Source organism: Melanerpes formicivorus, unplaced genomic scaffold (assembly GCF_026170545.1).
Source record: "Melanerpes formicivorus ecotype bairdi unplaced genomic scaffold, bMelFor1.0.p_v2 SCAF_13, whole genome shotgun sequence".
NCBI lineage: Eukaryota > Metazoa > Chordata > Aves > Piciformes > Picidae > Melanerpes > Melanerpes formicivorus.
This window is the reverse complement of record NW_027142365.1, coordinates 11328581-11345023: the sequence shown is the minus strand read 5'-3', so window position 1 is coordinate 11345023 and position 16443 is coordinate 11328581. Positions and strand designations below refer to the sequence as shown.

At 44.7% G+C, this 16443-nt stretch overlaps 1 protein-coding gene across 10 annotated transcripts in view; it reads left to right on the top strand.

The window, feature by feature from the left end:
• Window positions 1-16443, top strand: part of MYO3A (myosin IIIA) — a 116543-nt gene that overhangs the window by 76331 nt on the left and 23769 nt on the right. For 8 of the 10 annotated variants that reach the window (XM_068146102.1, XM_068146100.1, XM_068146105.1 and 5 more), the window contains 10 exons: window positions 5-215; window positions 1634-1781; window positions 6187-6340; window positions 7399-7487; window positions 9905-10034; window positions 10852-10931; window positions 11067-11108; window positions 11539-11616; window positions 14225-14430; window positions 15390-15501. In XM_068146102.1, coding sequence (XP_068002203.1) covers window positions 5-215; window positions 1634-1781; window positions 6187-6340; window positions 7399-7487; window positions 9905-10034; window positions 10852-10931; window positions 11067-11108; window positions 11539-11616; window positions 14225-14430; window positions 15390-15501 — 1250 coding nt within the window. The remainder of the gene's footprint in view (window positions 1-4; window positions 216-1633; window positions 1782-6186; window positions 6341-7398; window positions 7488-9904; window positions 10035-10851; window positions 10932-11066; window positions 11109-11538; window positions 11617-14224; window positions 14431-15389; window positions 15502-16443) is intronic. The other 2 variants (XM_068146106.1, XM_068146104.1) reach the window with 1 other exon arrangement.

Sequence of the window (16443 nt, the reverse complement as noted above, 5' to 3'; positions counted from 1 at the left end):
CTAGGTGCGTCCTTGCTTTGTATTCAAGCAGATGAGCTGCAAGAGGCCCTCACCTCTCATTGTGTAGTGACTCGAGGAGAAACAATTATTCGTCCCAACACTGTGGAAAAAGCCACTGATGTCAGAGACGCCATGGCCAAAGCGCTCTACGGACGCCTCTTCAGCTGGATCGTCAATCGCATCAACACTCTGCTCAAACCTGACAAGCACTTAAGGTAAAAGAAGCTCTGCCAGGATAAACAGAGATTTTTCTGTGGGAATAATATTGTCAGCATTTAGTGTTCTCCCCTGCTTTTCCCTTCCTGTGTTTTTTACTCATGACATCCCTGTATTACAAAAAGGGAAGCTCTTATTCTCATCATAGCGTGCAGTGTGAATACAGGAGATCTGGAAGCACATGTAGCTGGTGTCTCCCTGTGTGACCTTTACTCATTTAAGACTTTTGAGACATACATTTGAATACATACCACATTCCAGTCCTTAAAGTACTTATTTAGGGGCATCAAAGAGCTAGGTATGCATTCTTTTGACGTTCATGTTCATAGATTCATAGAACGCTATAATCAGCAGGTTTTAGTTGCCATGAATAAATAACATGAAGATTATTGGATTAAATGGCAGCCAGTACCAGAACAAGAGGACACAGTCTCAGGCTGCGCCAGGGGAGGTTTAGGTTGGATGTTAGGAAGAAGTTCTATACAGAGAGAGTGATTGCCCATTGGAATGGGCTGCCCAAGGAGGTGGTGGAGTTGCCGTCATTGGAGGTGTTCAGGAGGAGACTTGATGGGGTGCTTGGTGCCATGGGTTAGTTGTTTGGGTGGGTTGGATTGGTTGATGGGTTGGACACGATGATCTTGAAGGTCTCTTCCAACCTGGTCTGGTTTATTCTAAATAAAGGTTTATTCAATTTTTAATTGCAAGATGCCAGTCAGTAAAGCCTGGTTTTGTTGCAGGACAAACAAAAAGAGCTGTGAGTTGTTTCTATAATGTAGTCATCTTCCCACAATAGAATGGCTTAGGTTGGAAGGGACATCAGAGATCATCTGCTCCAACCACCCAGCCGTGGGCAGAGACGCCTCTCAACTAGACTTTGTTGCCCAAGGCCTCATCCAGCCTGGTCTTGAACACCTTTGGGAGGCATCCACAGCCCCTCTAGGCAGCCTATTCCAGAGTCTCACCACCCTCATGCTGAAGAAATTCTTCCTAAGATTCAGTCTAAACCTACTGTCCCTCAGCTTCAAACCATTCCTTCTTGTCCTGTTGCTAGACACCCTTATGAAAAGTCCCTCTCCAGCTTTCCTGTAGGATCCCTTCAGGTATTGGGAGTCAGCTCTTAAGGTCCCCTTTGAGTCTTCTGTAGGCTAATAAAATTGTAAATGCTCTCTGTGCTTATAAACTGACTTGGTCATGATGTGACTTAGTGTACCTGCCCTGCAAACACAGTCATCATTGAACTGCTGTGCATTTTTTGTATTCCAAACACAAAAACCTGAGTGTTGTTGTAAGAGGTATCTGGTTTAGCAGAGATTATTCTGCTTGATGGCCATACACATTTGGCCCATGATTTCCTTTTGTGAATAATAATGAAGCTGCTTGGTGTCAGAGAAAGAGACAGCACTGTGAATCTTTGCAGTGAAAATGATGATGGTTTGAACATTGGGATTCTTGACATCTTTGGCTTTGAGAATTTCAAGAAGAATTCTTTTGAACAACTCTGCATCAACATTGCCAATGAACAAATCCAGTTCTACTTCAATCAACATGTCTTCGCCTGGGAGCAGGTATGTGTTGGATATTTGGGTAAGGCTTGAATTACAGTCAGTTTGCTACCTGTGTTGGAGAAGGAAGGATGGAGCTTCTTGAGGAAGGTTTGAAAACTTCAGCAACTGTTGAAGTTTTAAAGCATTCCTCAAGAAGGTTCATTCTTCAACTATTGTTGAAGTTCAACTATAGTTGAACTTTTAAACCCTTACTTAAGAACCCTCAGTTTAGGAAGGATGTTGACTTGCTGGAATGAGTCCAGAGAAGGGCAACAAAGTTGGTGAGGGGTTTGGAACACAAGCCCTATGAGGAGAGGCTGAGGGAGCTGCGGTTGCTTAGCCTGGAGAAGAGGAGACTCAGGGGTGACCTAATTGCTCTCTACAACTACCTGAAGGGAGGTTGTAGACAGGTGGATGTTGGCCTCTTCTCCCAGGCAGCCAGTACCAGAACAAGAGGACACAGTCTCAGGCTGCACCAGGGGAAGTTTAGGCTGGATGTGAGGAAGTAAGTTCTATGCAGAGAGAGTGCTTGCCCATTGGAATGGGCTGCCTGGGGAGGTGGTGGAGTCACCATCATTGGAGGTGTTCAGGAGGAGACTGGATGGGGTGCTTGGTGCCATGGTTTAGTTGATTAGGTGGGTTGGATTGGTTGATAGGTTGGACACAATGATCTTGAAGGTCTCTTCCAACCTGGTCTGGTCTGGTCTGGTCTGGTCTGGTCTGGTCTGGTCTGGTCTGGTCTGGTCTGGTCTGGTCTATTCTATTCTATTCTATTCTATTCTATTCTATTCTATTCTATTCTATTCTATTCTATTCTATTCTATTCCTGAAGTTCAACTATAGTTGAACTTCTAAAACCCTGCTCAAGAAGCTCCATTCTCCAGTTATTATTCAAGTTCAGCTGTAGTTTTTAAAGCCTTACTTAAGAAACTCCATTCTTCCTTCTCCATAATAGGTTGTAAATTGCAGATCATAACAAATGTTTTCTGAGTGTGTATCCCATGAAGCAGTGCTTGCTATTTGGAAGTCAAATGCCTACCTAAAATGCATTAAACTTGAAATTTACAGTATCCAAGCAACATAAGGCAGTGATAATCAGTTTGATGCAAATGCAGTGTTGTTTGCTTGAGGAATAACATGAGTGATGTGTGGTTCTACAGTAAAAAACATAAATGAGTGGTAACATAATTTGTAAAGTGCAGAGTTGGTAATAGCTTACTAATAAGCCTAATGAATACTGAAATTCCATTATTAAAAACTACAAATCTCATGATTATTTTGTTCCCATTCAGGAACTAGCTACTCTGAGCTAAATCATGATGGCTTGGATCTAAACAAATTAATGTAATACAGAGAAAAGGAACTGAGTTGCAGTCATAGAAGTTTGTGTAATTGAAGAGGAGAATAAACAAAACCTCATCTCAACTTTGTAAATAATCCCATGAGAATTGAATCAACCATCTTTGAATCATTATCCTGTGTGGTTGTTTAAAGAAATAACAAGTCCATGAAAAAAACCAAACCCAAACAACTAAAAAAAGTTAATCTTGCTGAAAATACACATATTCCATAATTCTCTGTGAGCAGAAGAATCAACATTTGTAGATTAAATCAGTCTTTGTGGTTTGTGGAAATGAGTGGGGTTTATGATCACAGTATGGCCTAGGCTGGAAGGGACCCTAGAGATCATCTAGTCCAACCTCCCTAGTTGGATCATCTAGTCCAACCTCTCAGCTAGACTCAGCTACTCAAGGCCTCATCCAACCTTGCCTTGAACACACCTGGGGAGGAGGCATCCACAGCCTCCCTGGGCAGCCTATTCCAGAGTCTCAACACCCTTGTACTGAAAACCTTCTTCCTGAGATCCAGTCTAATCCTACTCTCCCTTAGCTTCAAACCATTGCCCTTTGTCATGTCTCTGGACACCCCTTATGAAAAGTCCCTCTGCAGCCTTCCTGTAGGATCCCTTGAAGTGTTGGATACAATACATAGAGGAAAATCCACCTGAATACTGATTTTCATTATTAGCAGAGAAAAGGGTATTTTGTCACTGTTAATCACTGTTTGTGTTGAGGATGATCAGAGGGCTGGAGCACCTCTCCTATGAGGACAGACTGAAGGAGTTGGGGCTGTTCAGTCTGCAGAAGAGAAGGCTCCGAGGTGACCTAATTGTGGCTTTCCAGTATCTGAAGGGGGCCTACAGGAAGGCTGGGGAGGGACTTCTCAGGATCTCAGGTAGCGGTAGGACTAGGGGCTAGGGAGAAAGGAATGAAGCTGGAGGTGGGGAGATTCAGGCTGGATGTGAGGAGGAAGTTCTTCACCATGAGAGTGGTGAAGCCCTGGAATGGGTTGTCCAGGGAGGTGGTTGAGGCCCCATCCCTGGAGGTGTTTAAGCCCAGGCTGGATGAGGCTCTGGCCAGGCTGATGTAGTGTGGGGTGTCCCTGCCCATGGCAGGGGGGTTGGAACTAGATGATCCTTGTGGTCCCTTCCAACCCTGACTGATATTATGATACTATGATACCATATTTCTGCCTCTTAAACACCTCCAGGGATAAGGATTCAACCACCTCCCTGGCGAGCCTGAAGTATTAGCATAAGTTAATTCTGTCAGCTCCATCATCTGCAGGTAACTTTGTCCAGCAAGGCAGCCTTCCCTCTTCTGTGCCATTTGTGATTCTTCTGTAAAAAGCAAAAGGTGTGATGTCAGATACCTAAAACATCAGGGAAAGTGGCAAGCTGATTTTCAGTTGGAAGGATGCTACTTTTGGCATTAAACACATGCAATGTGTATTTTAGCTCCATATGACAATTTCATCTGCTACTCAAAACTGGCAAAGGTTCATTTTGAGTAACTCTTTGATAGTCCCACTTAAACCAAAGCATCATCATACCATGTTCTCAGCAAAATGCCTCTGGTTTTTTGGGGGGGGTTATTATAAATGAAGCCCATTTCCTAATGCATTTAATAATTCTTTTGTTATTAAGAGAAGCACAAGCTGAAATTGCCTAGTTTAGATCACAGCAAAGGTCCCACGCAATACTGAGGTAGGAGCCCAAGTATTGGCGTAACTCAGTCATTCCTTTTGACATCCCATCCGCAGGAATACTTTCCAGAGGATTATGCTTTAGAATTTCAATGAGCAGCTGCTATTTTAAGGAGCCTTCTTGTCATAAAACATCATGGGGGATTACAGAATGCTGTAGCTGATTCAGCTTATTAATTCAAATAAGACCAATTTCGTTACAGTTTTATGATGTGCATCATTAGGGCTTTTATTCTTGCTGCTTGTATCCTAATAATGCAGCTGAAGGCCAGCATTGCATAAGAAAATGTAATATGGTCTCTTATTTGTGAGCCATCTGTCACACTGGTGCCTGGAAGTATTTGGTTATCAGCTGTCCTCCAAGAGCCCATGGGAAGTGATGGAATGAACTCCCTCCCAATCCTGCTGGGCAGACAGCAGCGTTTAGGAAAGCCTCATTGCTGGCACTCAATCAGTTGTGGAGGTGCAGACACAAGAGACTGAATGGTCACATGCACTCCAGGCTTGGAGGTCAGGCCCCACAGGCTGCCTGGACATGGGGGGAACAGATGTTGCTGTTGTGGTGTAGCAGTACAGACCTCCCCTCAGTTCTATCAGCTCTCGCAAACAGCCTCTCACAAGTGTTCGAAGCCAGCAGAAGTTAATCATTAGATAGGTTGCCTGTGAGAGCTTGTCTGAGGATGTCTCACAGAAACACTCATCAATGATAGAGTCATCCTGAGCAATCTCTTCCCTTTTGCCCCTGGGTAAGTGTGCTTTTGATAATCCTGAGCAGTAACAGCTGGTTTCATGAACAAAACATCTGTGTGTTGGTGCAGCCATAGCCCTTGGTTAAGCTACCCCTGCTCCATCATCGCCTTTGGGAGGCAGCAGGGTTTCATTCCCTGTCTGCCGCTACCTCCCACAGATACAGAATGAACTTCTTGTCTATATTAGTGATGTATTTTTTACTCTTCTGTCTTGTCTTGCTATTCAGGTCATTGATTAGAATAAAATGCAAAACTCCACCTGTCCACTGCTCCAGGGGAGACGTGGATGAAGTTAATGTTCTGTGCCTGAGACAAGGAAGCCCTCTTGGGGCTGTAGGAGTGATTCTTACTGCTTACACGCCGGTACAGGTGTATAAACAGAGCCATCATCTATCTTTAGAGTGAAGAATGTCCTGGGAAATGAGATCAGTCTGAGTACAAGGAGGTAGTTCATTGTGATACGTCCCAGCTGATGTTTGTTCCTGCAAAGCCTCCGTGTCTGTAGCCCTGGGGCATACCATTTTTATTGTTTTTAATGTTGTTTTAATTTGCTCCAATTGACACTCTGTGAATTGTTGTCTGAAGTGGTTCTGTATACATAGCCAGAACATGCTTTCTGCTGCCTGTTGCAGAACGAGTACCTGTACGAAGGCGTCGACGCAAGAGTTATAGAGTACGAGGACAACAGGCCCCTCTTAGATATGTTCCTGCAGAAACCAATGGGTTTATTGTCCCTGCTGGATGAGGAGAGTCGGTTCCCACAAGCCACAGATCAGACACTTGTCGGTGAGTATCTGGTCTACTTCACACTTACGCAGCATGTCTCCCTGAGAGGTTTCTCTTTGGCATGTGTACTTTAGGCTACATGCTAGTTGTGTTTTCAGTAAGCCCCTGTTCCATTGTCACAGCGTGTATGAGGCAGGCATGCCAGGATGGGTAGATGCATCTTTGAAGTGAACAGGGAAACATCAAGGGTACAAATTAACCTGAGCTGCTGATCCAGATTTGGAATTCTTCTACCTTCAGGAGCTTTTTCAGCAGCAGGGCTTGAAAGACAAAGATCAAACTGAGTTAAAACTCTCGGTTCATGTGCCAAGGACACTCTTTCCAGAGTTGAGTCGTGTTCAGCTCTGAGATTTTTGATGAGCCACATCTGAACAAAAATGTTAATACTTTTTGAAGGCAGAGGCTGCAAACCTGCTTCAGTGCCTTTCAGCAAATTGTTTCTTTCTTTTTTTTTCCCCCTCTTTGGTCAAAAAATAAAATTGAACCACCTAAATCTGTTGTAATTCAGGTTCTGAATATTCAGTGCTGCTGAGTAGTTGCCATTACAGTTGATTTAGTTATTTCAGTGGCACTTCTGTGCAGATAAATCCTTGTTTTACTCATTTTAGAATGTGCAAAATGTCAGATGAGAGCTTTAACCAACACCCAAACACAGAACCTAGTAACATCCAGTATTAGTGCCCACGTTAAAGCAATTATATGAGCTTGGTGTCTTTCTGTCCTCATACTTTTTAGTCTGCAGTGCAGAGGCCCTCAATCAGTTGGTAAATATTTCCTCACAAATCCCCAGGGAGTCTTCAGAAAGGATTACTGCATTGTTTCCTGCATGGGGATCAAAAGCTTAAAGAGGCAAGAAATTGGTGCAAAGTAACTGATCCAAGAGCTCTTATATTCTGTATCCAGTGCCTATTGTTATGAGAACATTATGGTACCTTAAAAACATCAGAGGCTGTTTTGTGCTTCTGCATTGTCTGAGAAGTTAGGTAATGTCCTTAGAGCTTCAGAAGCCAATTATTGTACAGCACCTCCAGTCAGATGAGTTATCTGTTTCCTTTCAGAAAAATTTGAAGATAATTTGAAGTCAAAATATTTTTGGAGACCCAAGAGAGTAGATCTAACCTTTGGCATTTATCATTATGCAGGAAAGGTAAGAGACCTAATGATACTAGTTGAATAGTAGGGTTGGAAGGAAATAGAAGAGGTCAACTGTGTTGGTTCTCAACCTTAATCTATTTAGTCCTGATGTGGAAATGTTGGCAGTGCCTTACACATCAGAAGGAAACTGCAGAAATGTTTTCCCTCATTAAAAATAACCCAAACCCAGTACTGGGAGTGTATTTGTCTCAGATGTCACCAGGCAGATGAACTGACTGTGTTCTAGAACCAAAACATACCTATGGGTCAGAGAGGACCTCAGTGCCCCTCCTCTTAGCTCCTCCAAGTCCTGTGCCGTGCTTGTTCCCACTGCTTTGATTCAGGATCCAGCTCCATTTTTCCTGCTACCTCCTCCACCCCATCAGCCTTACTGAGTTCTCAACTTTGTCATCAGACAGATGGATAGTACAGGCCCTGCTCTCTGCTTCATTTGCTGAGGAGCATCTTGCACTCCTCTGGAATGTAACATGCTGCATGTGCCTTTCAAACTCAGGAGGAGTTGCTGATGCACTGCAGCAAGATGCCTTTGGTCACCTGAACCTTGCCTTGTGGAAGCAGGAGCTCCCACCAACTTTTGAGCTTTTTTAAAGGCTATGGACTGGGCATTGCTGCCTCACATGTGAAACAGTGCTGGGTCTGTGCAGTACAAGAGCAGCTGGTCTGGGAAGAGGAAGCATATTGCCAATCAGCTGACTGTAGGTAACCTGCCCATTGTGTAAGACAGCCAGCTACAAAAGTCCTGCAGTAACTCCTCTGAACCTCATCTCCAACTGAATTACAGTTCACCAGCATCTCTCATTGCTGAGGAGCAGAGAGGCACCTCTCCCTCTACCATTCCTCATAACAGCCACTGAAGATGGGGATTCCACCAGTGCCCCATTATCTCTTTCCAGTGTTCAGCAAGTTGGGTTTTTTTGTTAGGAAATGTCTCCTGCTGTCTAACTTATATCCCCATTGCTGTGCTTAAGTTCATTACTCCTAGTCCTCTTTAGTGGGGAACTGGAGAACAGTTCATTTCCTCTTCCTTTACAAGCCTTTTTTTTTTTTTCCCTTGTAATTTAAGACTGTTTCTGGGTTGTTTTGTGATTTATATTTTTTTCCAGATTAAATATGCACTATCACCCTTCTTCACAGGCCAGGGGTTTGTGTGGGGCATTCAGACAGAGCCCTGGAGGTACATTTTGTGTTAGGACATCCTTCCTGGAATTTTCAGGGAGATTTCATCATTGTATCATCATTGTATCATTCAGGGTTGGAAGGGAGCACAAGGATCATCTAGTTCCAACCCCCCTGCCATGGGCAGGGACACCCCACACTAGATCAGGCTGCCCAGAGCCTCATCCAGCCTGGGCTTAAACACCTCCAGGGATGGGGCCTCGACCACCTCCCTGCACAACCCATTCCAGGGTTTCACCACTCTCCTGGTGAAGAACCTCCTCCTCACATCTAGCCTGAATCTCCCCACCTCCAGCTTCATTCCATTCCCCCTAGTCCTATCACTACCTGAGATCCTGAGAAGTCCTTCCCCAGCCTTCCTGTAGGCCCCCTTCAGATACTGGAAGGCCACAATTAGGTCACCTCGGAGCCTTCTCTTCTGCAGACTGAACAGCCCCAACTCCTTCAGTCTGTCCTCATAGGAGAGGTGCTCCAGCCCTCTGATCATCCTTGTGGCCCTTCTCTGGACACGTTCCAGCACCTCCACATCCCTCCTGTAATAGGGGCTCCAGAACTGGACACAGTACTCCAGGTGGGGTCTCACCAGGGCTGAGTAGAGGGGGAGGGTCACCTCCCTTGCCCTGCTAGCCACACTTCTCCTGATGCAGCCCAGGATCTGATTGGCTTTGCGGGCTGCAAGTGCACACTGAGAGCTCATGTTGAGCTTCTCGTCCACCAGACAAGAATTTCAATTGCCAGTATGCAGTTTGTGATCTTGCAAACTTTCTTTTCAATTAACACAGAGATCTCTAGGATGAATGGTAAATCCTGGGTCAAATACAGCACAGTATAACTGGGACAGGAAGATTGTACAGTGAGCTGGTTGCAATCAAGTGCATTGTTAATTGTGCATTTCCACGTGTCCTGGTGTAAAGGAGGACTGCAATACACTTGTCATACTGATAAATCCACACTGGCTAAAACTAATATCATCATATCTGCATTAGGGAAAATAAATGTCTCAAGCTCCTTTGGAATGATGGATTTGCTTTTAGTGACCTGCATCATAATGGTGCTCAGTACTCACCAGTTAGAACCTTCAGTGATCAAAAGAAGGGCTGTGAGCAAGAGGGAGCCTGAGGGCTGAAAAAATATTTGTGTGTCTTGAGCTATTAAAAGCCCCATGCCAGAGTGCTTAGAGTTACAATTACTTCCCAAAAGCTCAGAAGATGCATAAATGCACTTTTTAAACAGGTTCTCTATAATGCAAGTGGATTCCTAGCCAAAAATAGAGACACTCTGCCAGCTGATATTGTGCTGCTGCTGCGATCATCTGAGAACAACCTGACACGACAGCTGGTAACCCACCCCCTTACAAAAACAGGTATTGCTGTTGTGGCACTCTGATTCTTCTCTAGCCTTCATGATGACCACTGCTAGGTTTCATGTGACCATTTATTGATGACATCATACACTTTGTGGCTTAACTTTCCAACCCTAGAATCTATACAGAATGGAGTCCCAGGCTTCTCAAGCTGCGGGGGAGGGATTGGTCTGGTCAAGTGCCAAGGAAGTGGTAGAGGCTTCTGTCAGGGTCCTCTCTTCAGGGTAGGGGAGCAAAAGAGGGAGTGGAGTGCATCCCTTGGGTTGAGGACTGAACAGAAAGGATCAGGTAAGTCACTGGCCTGTTTTGGACAGTATATAGATTGCTTGGTTTGTCTCAGTGCAATTTTTCTCTTAAGTAGCAGAGAACCAAGCTTGGGGCTCCAAACATCTGCTGCAAAGAGTGAGGGTCCTCTCCTCTATTTCCCAAGTCTTTTAATCCTTTACAGTAGGTAACTGATGGGGTCCTAGTAGTGAGCCCTGACTCAGGGAGTTCATAAGTTGGGGTGGAGAAATTCATGTTCCTTAGCTCTGCAGAAATTAATCCTAAATTGCACTGCAATGGCATGAGGCCCTTGCACAGTGCCCTAGGATGTTTTAGGATGCAAGTCTCCTTTTACAACCAGTTTGCTATTGTGTTGTAGTATTCCCTGTGTTGTGACACTGATGCCATACAGTGAATGCTTTGCATTACTTTCTTGTACAGCTATATGGGAAATGCAGGAGAACAGGAACAGGAATAAGGTGGTTCAGCATGGGTTTCAGTGTAGATAAGATGTACCCATTTTGGTAGGTTGCTCTCTTTCATCTTCCCACAGGTAACCTGGCACACACTAAAAGCAAAACTACAATCAGTTACCAAATGTGGACACCCCAGAAATCAATCAGTCATACAAAGGTAAAAACCTGGGTTTGTGCTTCTGTATGGAGCCCTAACTTAAACTAGAAAGGCAATACTGTTACTGGTACTAAAAGTAAGCAAGTAACCCCTTCCTTGGTTTTTTCTCCCTCTCCTATTTTCTTTTCTGTCTAGCTGGATATCTTTGTGTTGTGCAATTCATATTCCTTCCGTGAGGTAAAAACCCTAACATTTCCCTTCTTCCTGGTTATAATTTTATAGCCACTTCAGGGAAAGAAAAAACCCCAAATTCCTAGCTGTATTGTAGCAAAAAAGAGAAATTACAACACTGGTGTGGAATACAGCCAAGTTCTGTAGAGAAATACCAAAATAACAGAACCTCAGACGCTGCCAGCTTGCTCGTGGCAGTTTCTAGATGCTCTGTTATCAAACTGTGTCCTCCGTGTGTGAGAAGTTGTGTATTGTGCAGCAAAGTGATGTGTTGTACTGGTGGAACTGGTTTGTGCTAGCAACCATGCTGTAACTTGTTCTGTTTAGAATTGTTTCCCTTTTAATTAATGGTCTCCTCTGAGGGGTGCTTCGTTGTGGCCTTGGAAAGGGCACTACAGGTTCAAAGAGATAAAAAGTGTCATTTGCCTCTTTATAGCCTGAAGCAGGAGATACTGGGCATCATCCAAGGGAGACAACCAGCATGAAGACACAGACAGTTGCTTCTTATTTTAGGGTAAGATATCAAATCTCTTAGTAAGTTTTCTAGAGTAGAATGCATGTTTGTTCTTTCACCTTTTGAAATTACTTGGAATCAGCAGTGATCTGTTTAGAGTTTGTGAACTGCAGCAGTCAGTGAAGTTTCATCTTTAATTGTACTTGATTGCACAGCCACATTCCTGTCACAGGGACAGGTGACGACTGATAACTATCTTCCACTTGCCTGTTTTTCCACCAAGGGAGATAAAGGAAGGTTGGACATTAGTGTTATGGCATTTCTCTAAGAGTTTAAGAAGCAAGAGAGCAAAGTTGATTTGAAGCTGGAACTCCAGAGAAAGATTTTGATGGTCACTACTCAGAGGTTGTTCTGAGTCCATCCTTCAGCAGTGCTCTTGACCTTCCCAAACAGTGGCTGTGCAACAGAGAATGGCTGTGCAACAGTGAATAGCTGTGCAAAGCAATTTTTTGTCCTGAAAAATGGTACACAGAGTTGATTCACTTGGACTCACTCAGCTCTGAATTTCCAGTTCTTATTAGTCATCTCCCATAAAGATGGCTGAGGTGATGTTCATGACCAGAAGGGTTCATGTGCATCTATGACACAGAATAGTAAGGAGCAAGGCCTATGCTTAGTAGATATAATTGCACAGCTTTGTGGAGTGCAAAGGATAATTTCAGCCTAGATATTGTGGTGGTCCAAGGCTGCAAGGTATTCTGAAGCTCTGGATGGAGAAATGTATTTCACCTCATTCAAAACTCCTGTCTGTGATGCAGTGCATTGCCAGCACATCTAGCAGCCCAGGCTGCAAATGAGTTAATTATATTTACACTTTTCTGTTATTATTTTCTGTGATGGAAATCCCTGCTCAGATGATGCCAGCTAATGCTCCTAAATGAAGATGCAGCTACAGTCCCACTGGTTTGTTCACAGGCAGAAGTCTGTGGGTGCCTGAGAAACACATCTGCCACCTCAGTCTGAGTGGGAAAAAAAACATCCATTAGCGTGTCCTACTTGTTTGTGTTCAATTGGCACACTGGTGATGGAGCTAATTAAGCACTTTGCTGCATGGTGCAGTGTCTGTCCAGAATGGAGCTGCACATTTTAATAGGAAACATATGGCTCTTGACATCCTCCACTATTTCCACATATCCAACCTACTCCTGAACTGCATTACCTCCTGGCTGCCTCTTTCTGTTGAGTCAAGTTGAATCTTGAGGAATGAGCCTCTTCACTTCTGTTTTAATAAGATCCTTCCATGAAGCAATTTTACAGAATGCCAGTCAAGGTTATTTGCAGCCAGATTCATCTTAGCTGGTGTGGGGAGCTACAGGCTGCATCTCCTCCAAAAGGCCAGCACCCTTGTAAGGGGGGAAAAGTGCAACACTGGAATTGTGGGTTTGTGTACTTTTAGTTCTGCCCTCCTTGACAGTTTCCTCTTGGTAGTGCAGCTGTGTCCTATGAATACAGACAGAGAGTTGGGGCTATTCAGTCTGGAGAAGAGAAGGCTCTGAGGAGACCTTATTGTGGCCTTCCAGTATCTTGAGGGGGTCAACAAGAAAGCTGGTGAGAGACTTTTTAGGGTGTGAGGTAATGGTAGGACTAGGGGTAGTAGAACAAAAATAGAAATGGGTAGATTCAGGTTAGATATTAGGAAGAAGTGCTTCACCATGAGGGTGGTGAGACACTGGAACAGGTTGCCCAGGGAGGTGGTAGAAGCCCCATCCCTGGAGGTTTTTAAGGCCAGGCTGGATGTGGCTTTGAACAACCTGATCTAGTGTGAGGTGTCCCTGCCCATGGCAGGGGGTTTGGAACTGGATGATCCTTGAGGTCCCTTCCAACCCTAACAATGCTATGATTCTAAGCAAAGGGAGGGCTCCTGTCTTATTAGACATTATGGCAGTTTGTGAGAATGTTCTGTGTGGAATTCAGTGCATCCATTTGGAATCAGTGTTTCTCTCAAGTAGTATAAGCCAATAACTTATGGTTCTTGTAGCTAGAATTGTTGTTAGGTCATTTAGACCTGGACCTGATGGAGTGGCTCTAGAGGAGGGCCACAAAGATGATCAGAGGGCTAGAGGGCTTATTCTGTGAAGCTAGGCTGAAAGAATTGGGTCTGTTCAGCCTGGAGAAGAGGAGGCTCCAGGGAGACCTTATAGCTGTATTTCAATATCTGAAGGAGAGCTACAGGAAGGCTGGGCAGGGAGTGTTTAGAAGGGCCTGTGGTAATAGGATGAAGGGCAATGGTTTGAAAGTGGATCAGGGGAGATTTACATTGGGCATAAGGAAGAAGCTCTTCATGAGTGTGGTGAAACACAGGCTGAGCAGGGGTGGGGTTGAGACCCCATCACTGAAGAGATTCAAGCCCAGACTCAGCATGGCCTTGGGCAGCCTGATCTAGTTGGAGGTGTCTGTGCTAACTGAGGGGCATTGGCTAAAATGGGTCCTTTCCAACCCAATGCAGTCTGTGAATTTACTTCACTGACCCCAAAAGTACCAGCTGACTGAAATGGGAATGGGCTTGGACGTGGTTCTGATCCTACAAAATCACATTTCAGCTACACATGGACCTCCATACAAGTTTGGTAAATATGCTGGTGGCAGACACCTTGTTTCTTTCTTGCAGTATTCTCTGATGGATTTGTTATCCAAAATGGTTGTTGGCCAGCCTCATTTTGTCAGGTGCATCAAGCCAAACAACGACCGGCAGGCAAACAAGTTTGACAAGGAGAAGGTGCTGGTGCAGCTGCGGTACACGGGGATCCTGGAGACAGCAAGGATCCGAAGGCAGGGCTACTCACACAGGATCCTCTTTGCTAACTTCATCAAACGGTAACCCTGATGGGAAGCAGCCTTTTTCTCTCCTGTCCCAGCAGCAGTGTCTTTGGCATGGTCTATCAAGACAAAAAAATACAAAGATATTTGCTGTGCTGAAGAAGATTGCAGCCTGGATGGCAAAGAGCAGTTCAGGGACAAGATTAGAGACATGTTTTGGTTTGGTGGGGGAAGATAGTCTTGAGAGGAGAGGGCTGAGAGAGGATCTTATTAATGTCTATAAATATCTGAGAGGTTGGTGTCAGGATGAAGGTGATGGTCTCTATTCAATAGTGCCCGTTGAGAGGACAAGGAACATCAGGTACAAGCTAGAACACAGCAGGTTCCACCTCACCATGGGGAGAAACTTCTTTGTGGTGAGGTTGACGAGGCACTGGAACAGGCTGCCCAGAGAAGCTGGGGAGTCTCCTTCTCCAGAGACTTTCAAACCCTGTCTGGACGTGTTTCCCGTGTTACCTGCCCTAGGTGATCCTGCTCTGGCAGGGGGGGGTTGGACTGGATGATCTCTGGAGGAGGTCCCTGCCAACCCCTACCATTCTGTGATCCATCTCAGGATGATTGTTTCAGGCTCCCCATGCATTTGGGTGAAAATTGCCTTGTTTATAACTGCAAGTTTTCTTCAAGGACTCGAGGCTTAGAAATGAAATGCTTCAAATTAAAGCTGGGGACTTGGGCTGCACACTTTTTAAAAGCCTTCTGCTGTTGAGACAGAACTAAACAAGCCTCCAGGGTGTGCAATATGTCACTCATCCACTTCTGACTGAGTTTCCCAGCACTGCCTATAAATCACAGCAATTTCTCTCAGAAGCTGGGTTGACTTTTTTTAATACTATATTTTCTTTTAAGGAACTTTATTATTGTATTTGTTAAATTAATTGTTTAAATATATTTGCAACTTTTGCTCACTATTAGTACAATTAAGAACAAAACCAAATCAGTCATGTGTTTGTCTTCAGGTATTACCTCATCTGTTACAAAACAAATGATGATCCTCCAGTCAGCCCAGAAACGTGTGCTGCCATCTTGGAAAAAGCTCGCCTTGACAACTGGGTTCTGGGGAAAACTAAGGTAGTTTTTCACCTCTACTGTACCTGCATTGTTGCAATCTCTCACTGTTCACTAAGCAATTTGTTTTCTCACTCATTTAGCTGGGGTAGCTCTTGGGTCTATCCCTCGGTTGATATGACACCACCTTCTGCTGGGTGCTGTTCCCTGCTGCCCGGCTAGAATTCTGACCCTGTAAGCTTTAACATGCTGGTCAGGTCTAGTGAGGCCACAGTGCAAAGCAGTGTGTGGCAACAGGACTGCTTGGTTTCCCTTCCAAAAATGTGGTAGTAAGGATCCTGAAGCACTGCATCCAGTTCTGTGGGCCCCAGTGTAAGAGGGGCATGAAGCTACTGGAGTGGGCCCAGAGGGAGGCCATGAAGGTAATGAAGGCTGGAGAACTTCCCTTATGAGGACAGGCTCAGACAGTTGGGGCTGTTCAGCCTGAAAAAGAGAAGGCTCCAGGGAGACTTTAGAGCAGCCTTGCAGTACCTGAAAGGGGCCATGGGAGAGGTAGGGGTGGACTTGTTGCAAGGGCTTGTAGTGACAGGATGAAGGAGAATGGATTTAAACTTGAGGAGGGCAGATTGAGACTGGAGATTAGGAAGAAATTCTTGACAGTGAGGGTGGTGAGGCACTGGAAGAGGTTGCCCTGGGAGGTTGTGGGTGCCCCCTCCCTGGAGCTGTTCAAGGCCACGGAATGTGTTTGTATCCCTTGTGCTGGACTAGTTTTTCTGGGGTTGTGTGAGCTTCATGCTTGATAAAAGTAAATAAGCATTGCCTTAGGTTTAAAATTGGAAAGCATAGAGGTCGAAGGTTCCAGATCAGGATCGTATTTATGTGACAGATTTGTGAGGTTCTCAAAACTGTCAGCCTTAAAGTTTAGAAAACAGATTTATAGTTCCAGACTGAAGTTTTTACCTGGAACTTTAAAACATCTTCCCATGAAACCATAAACAAGAGATG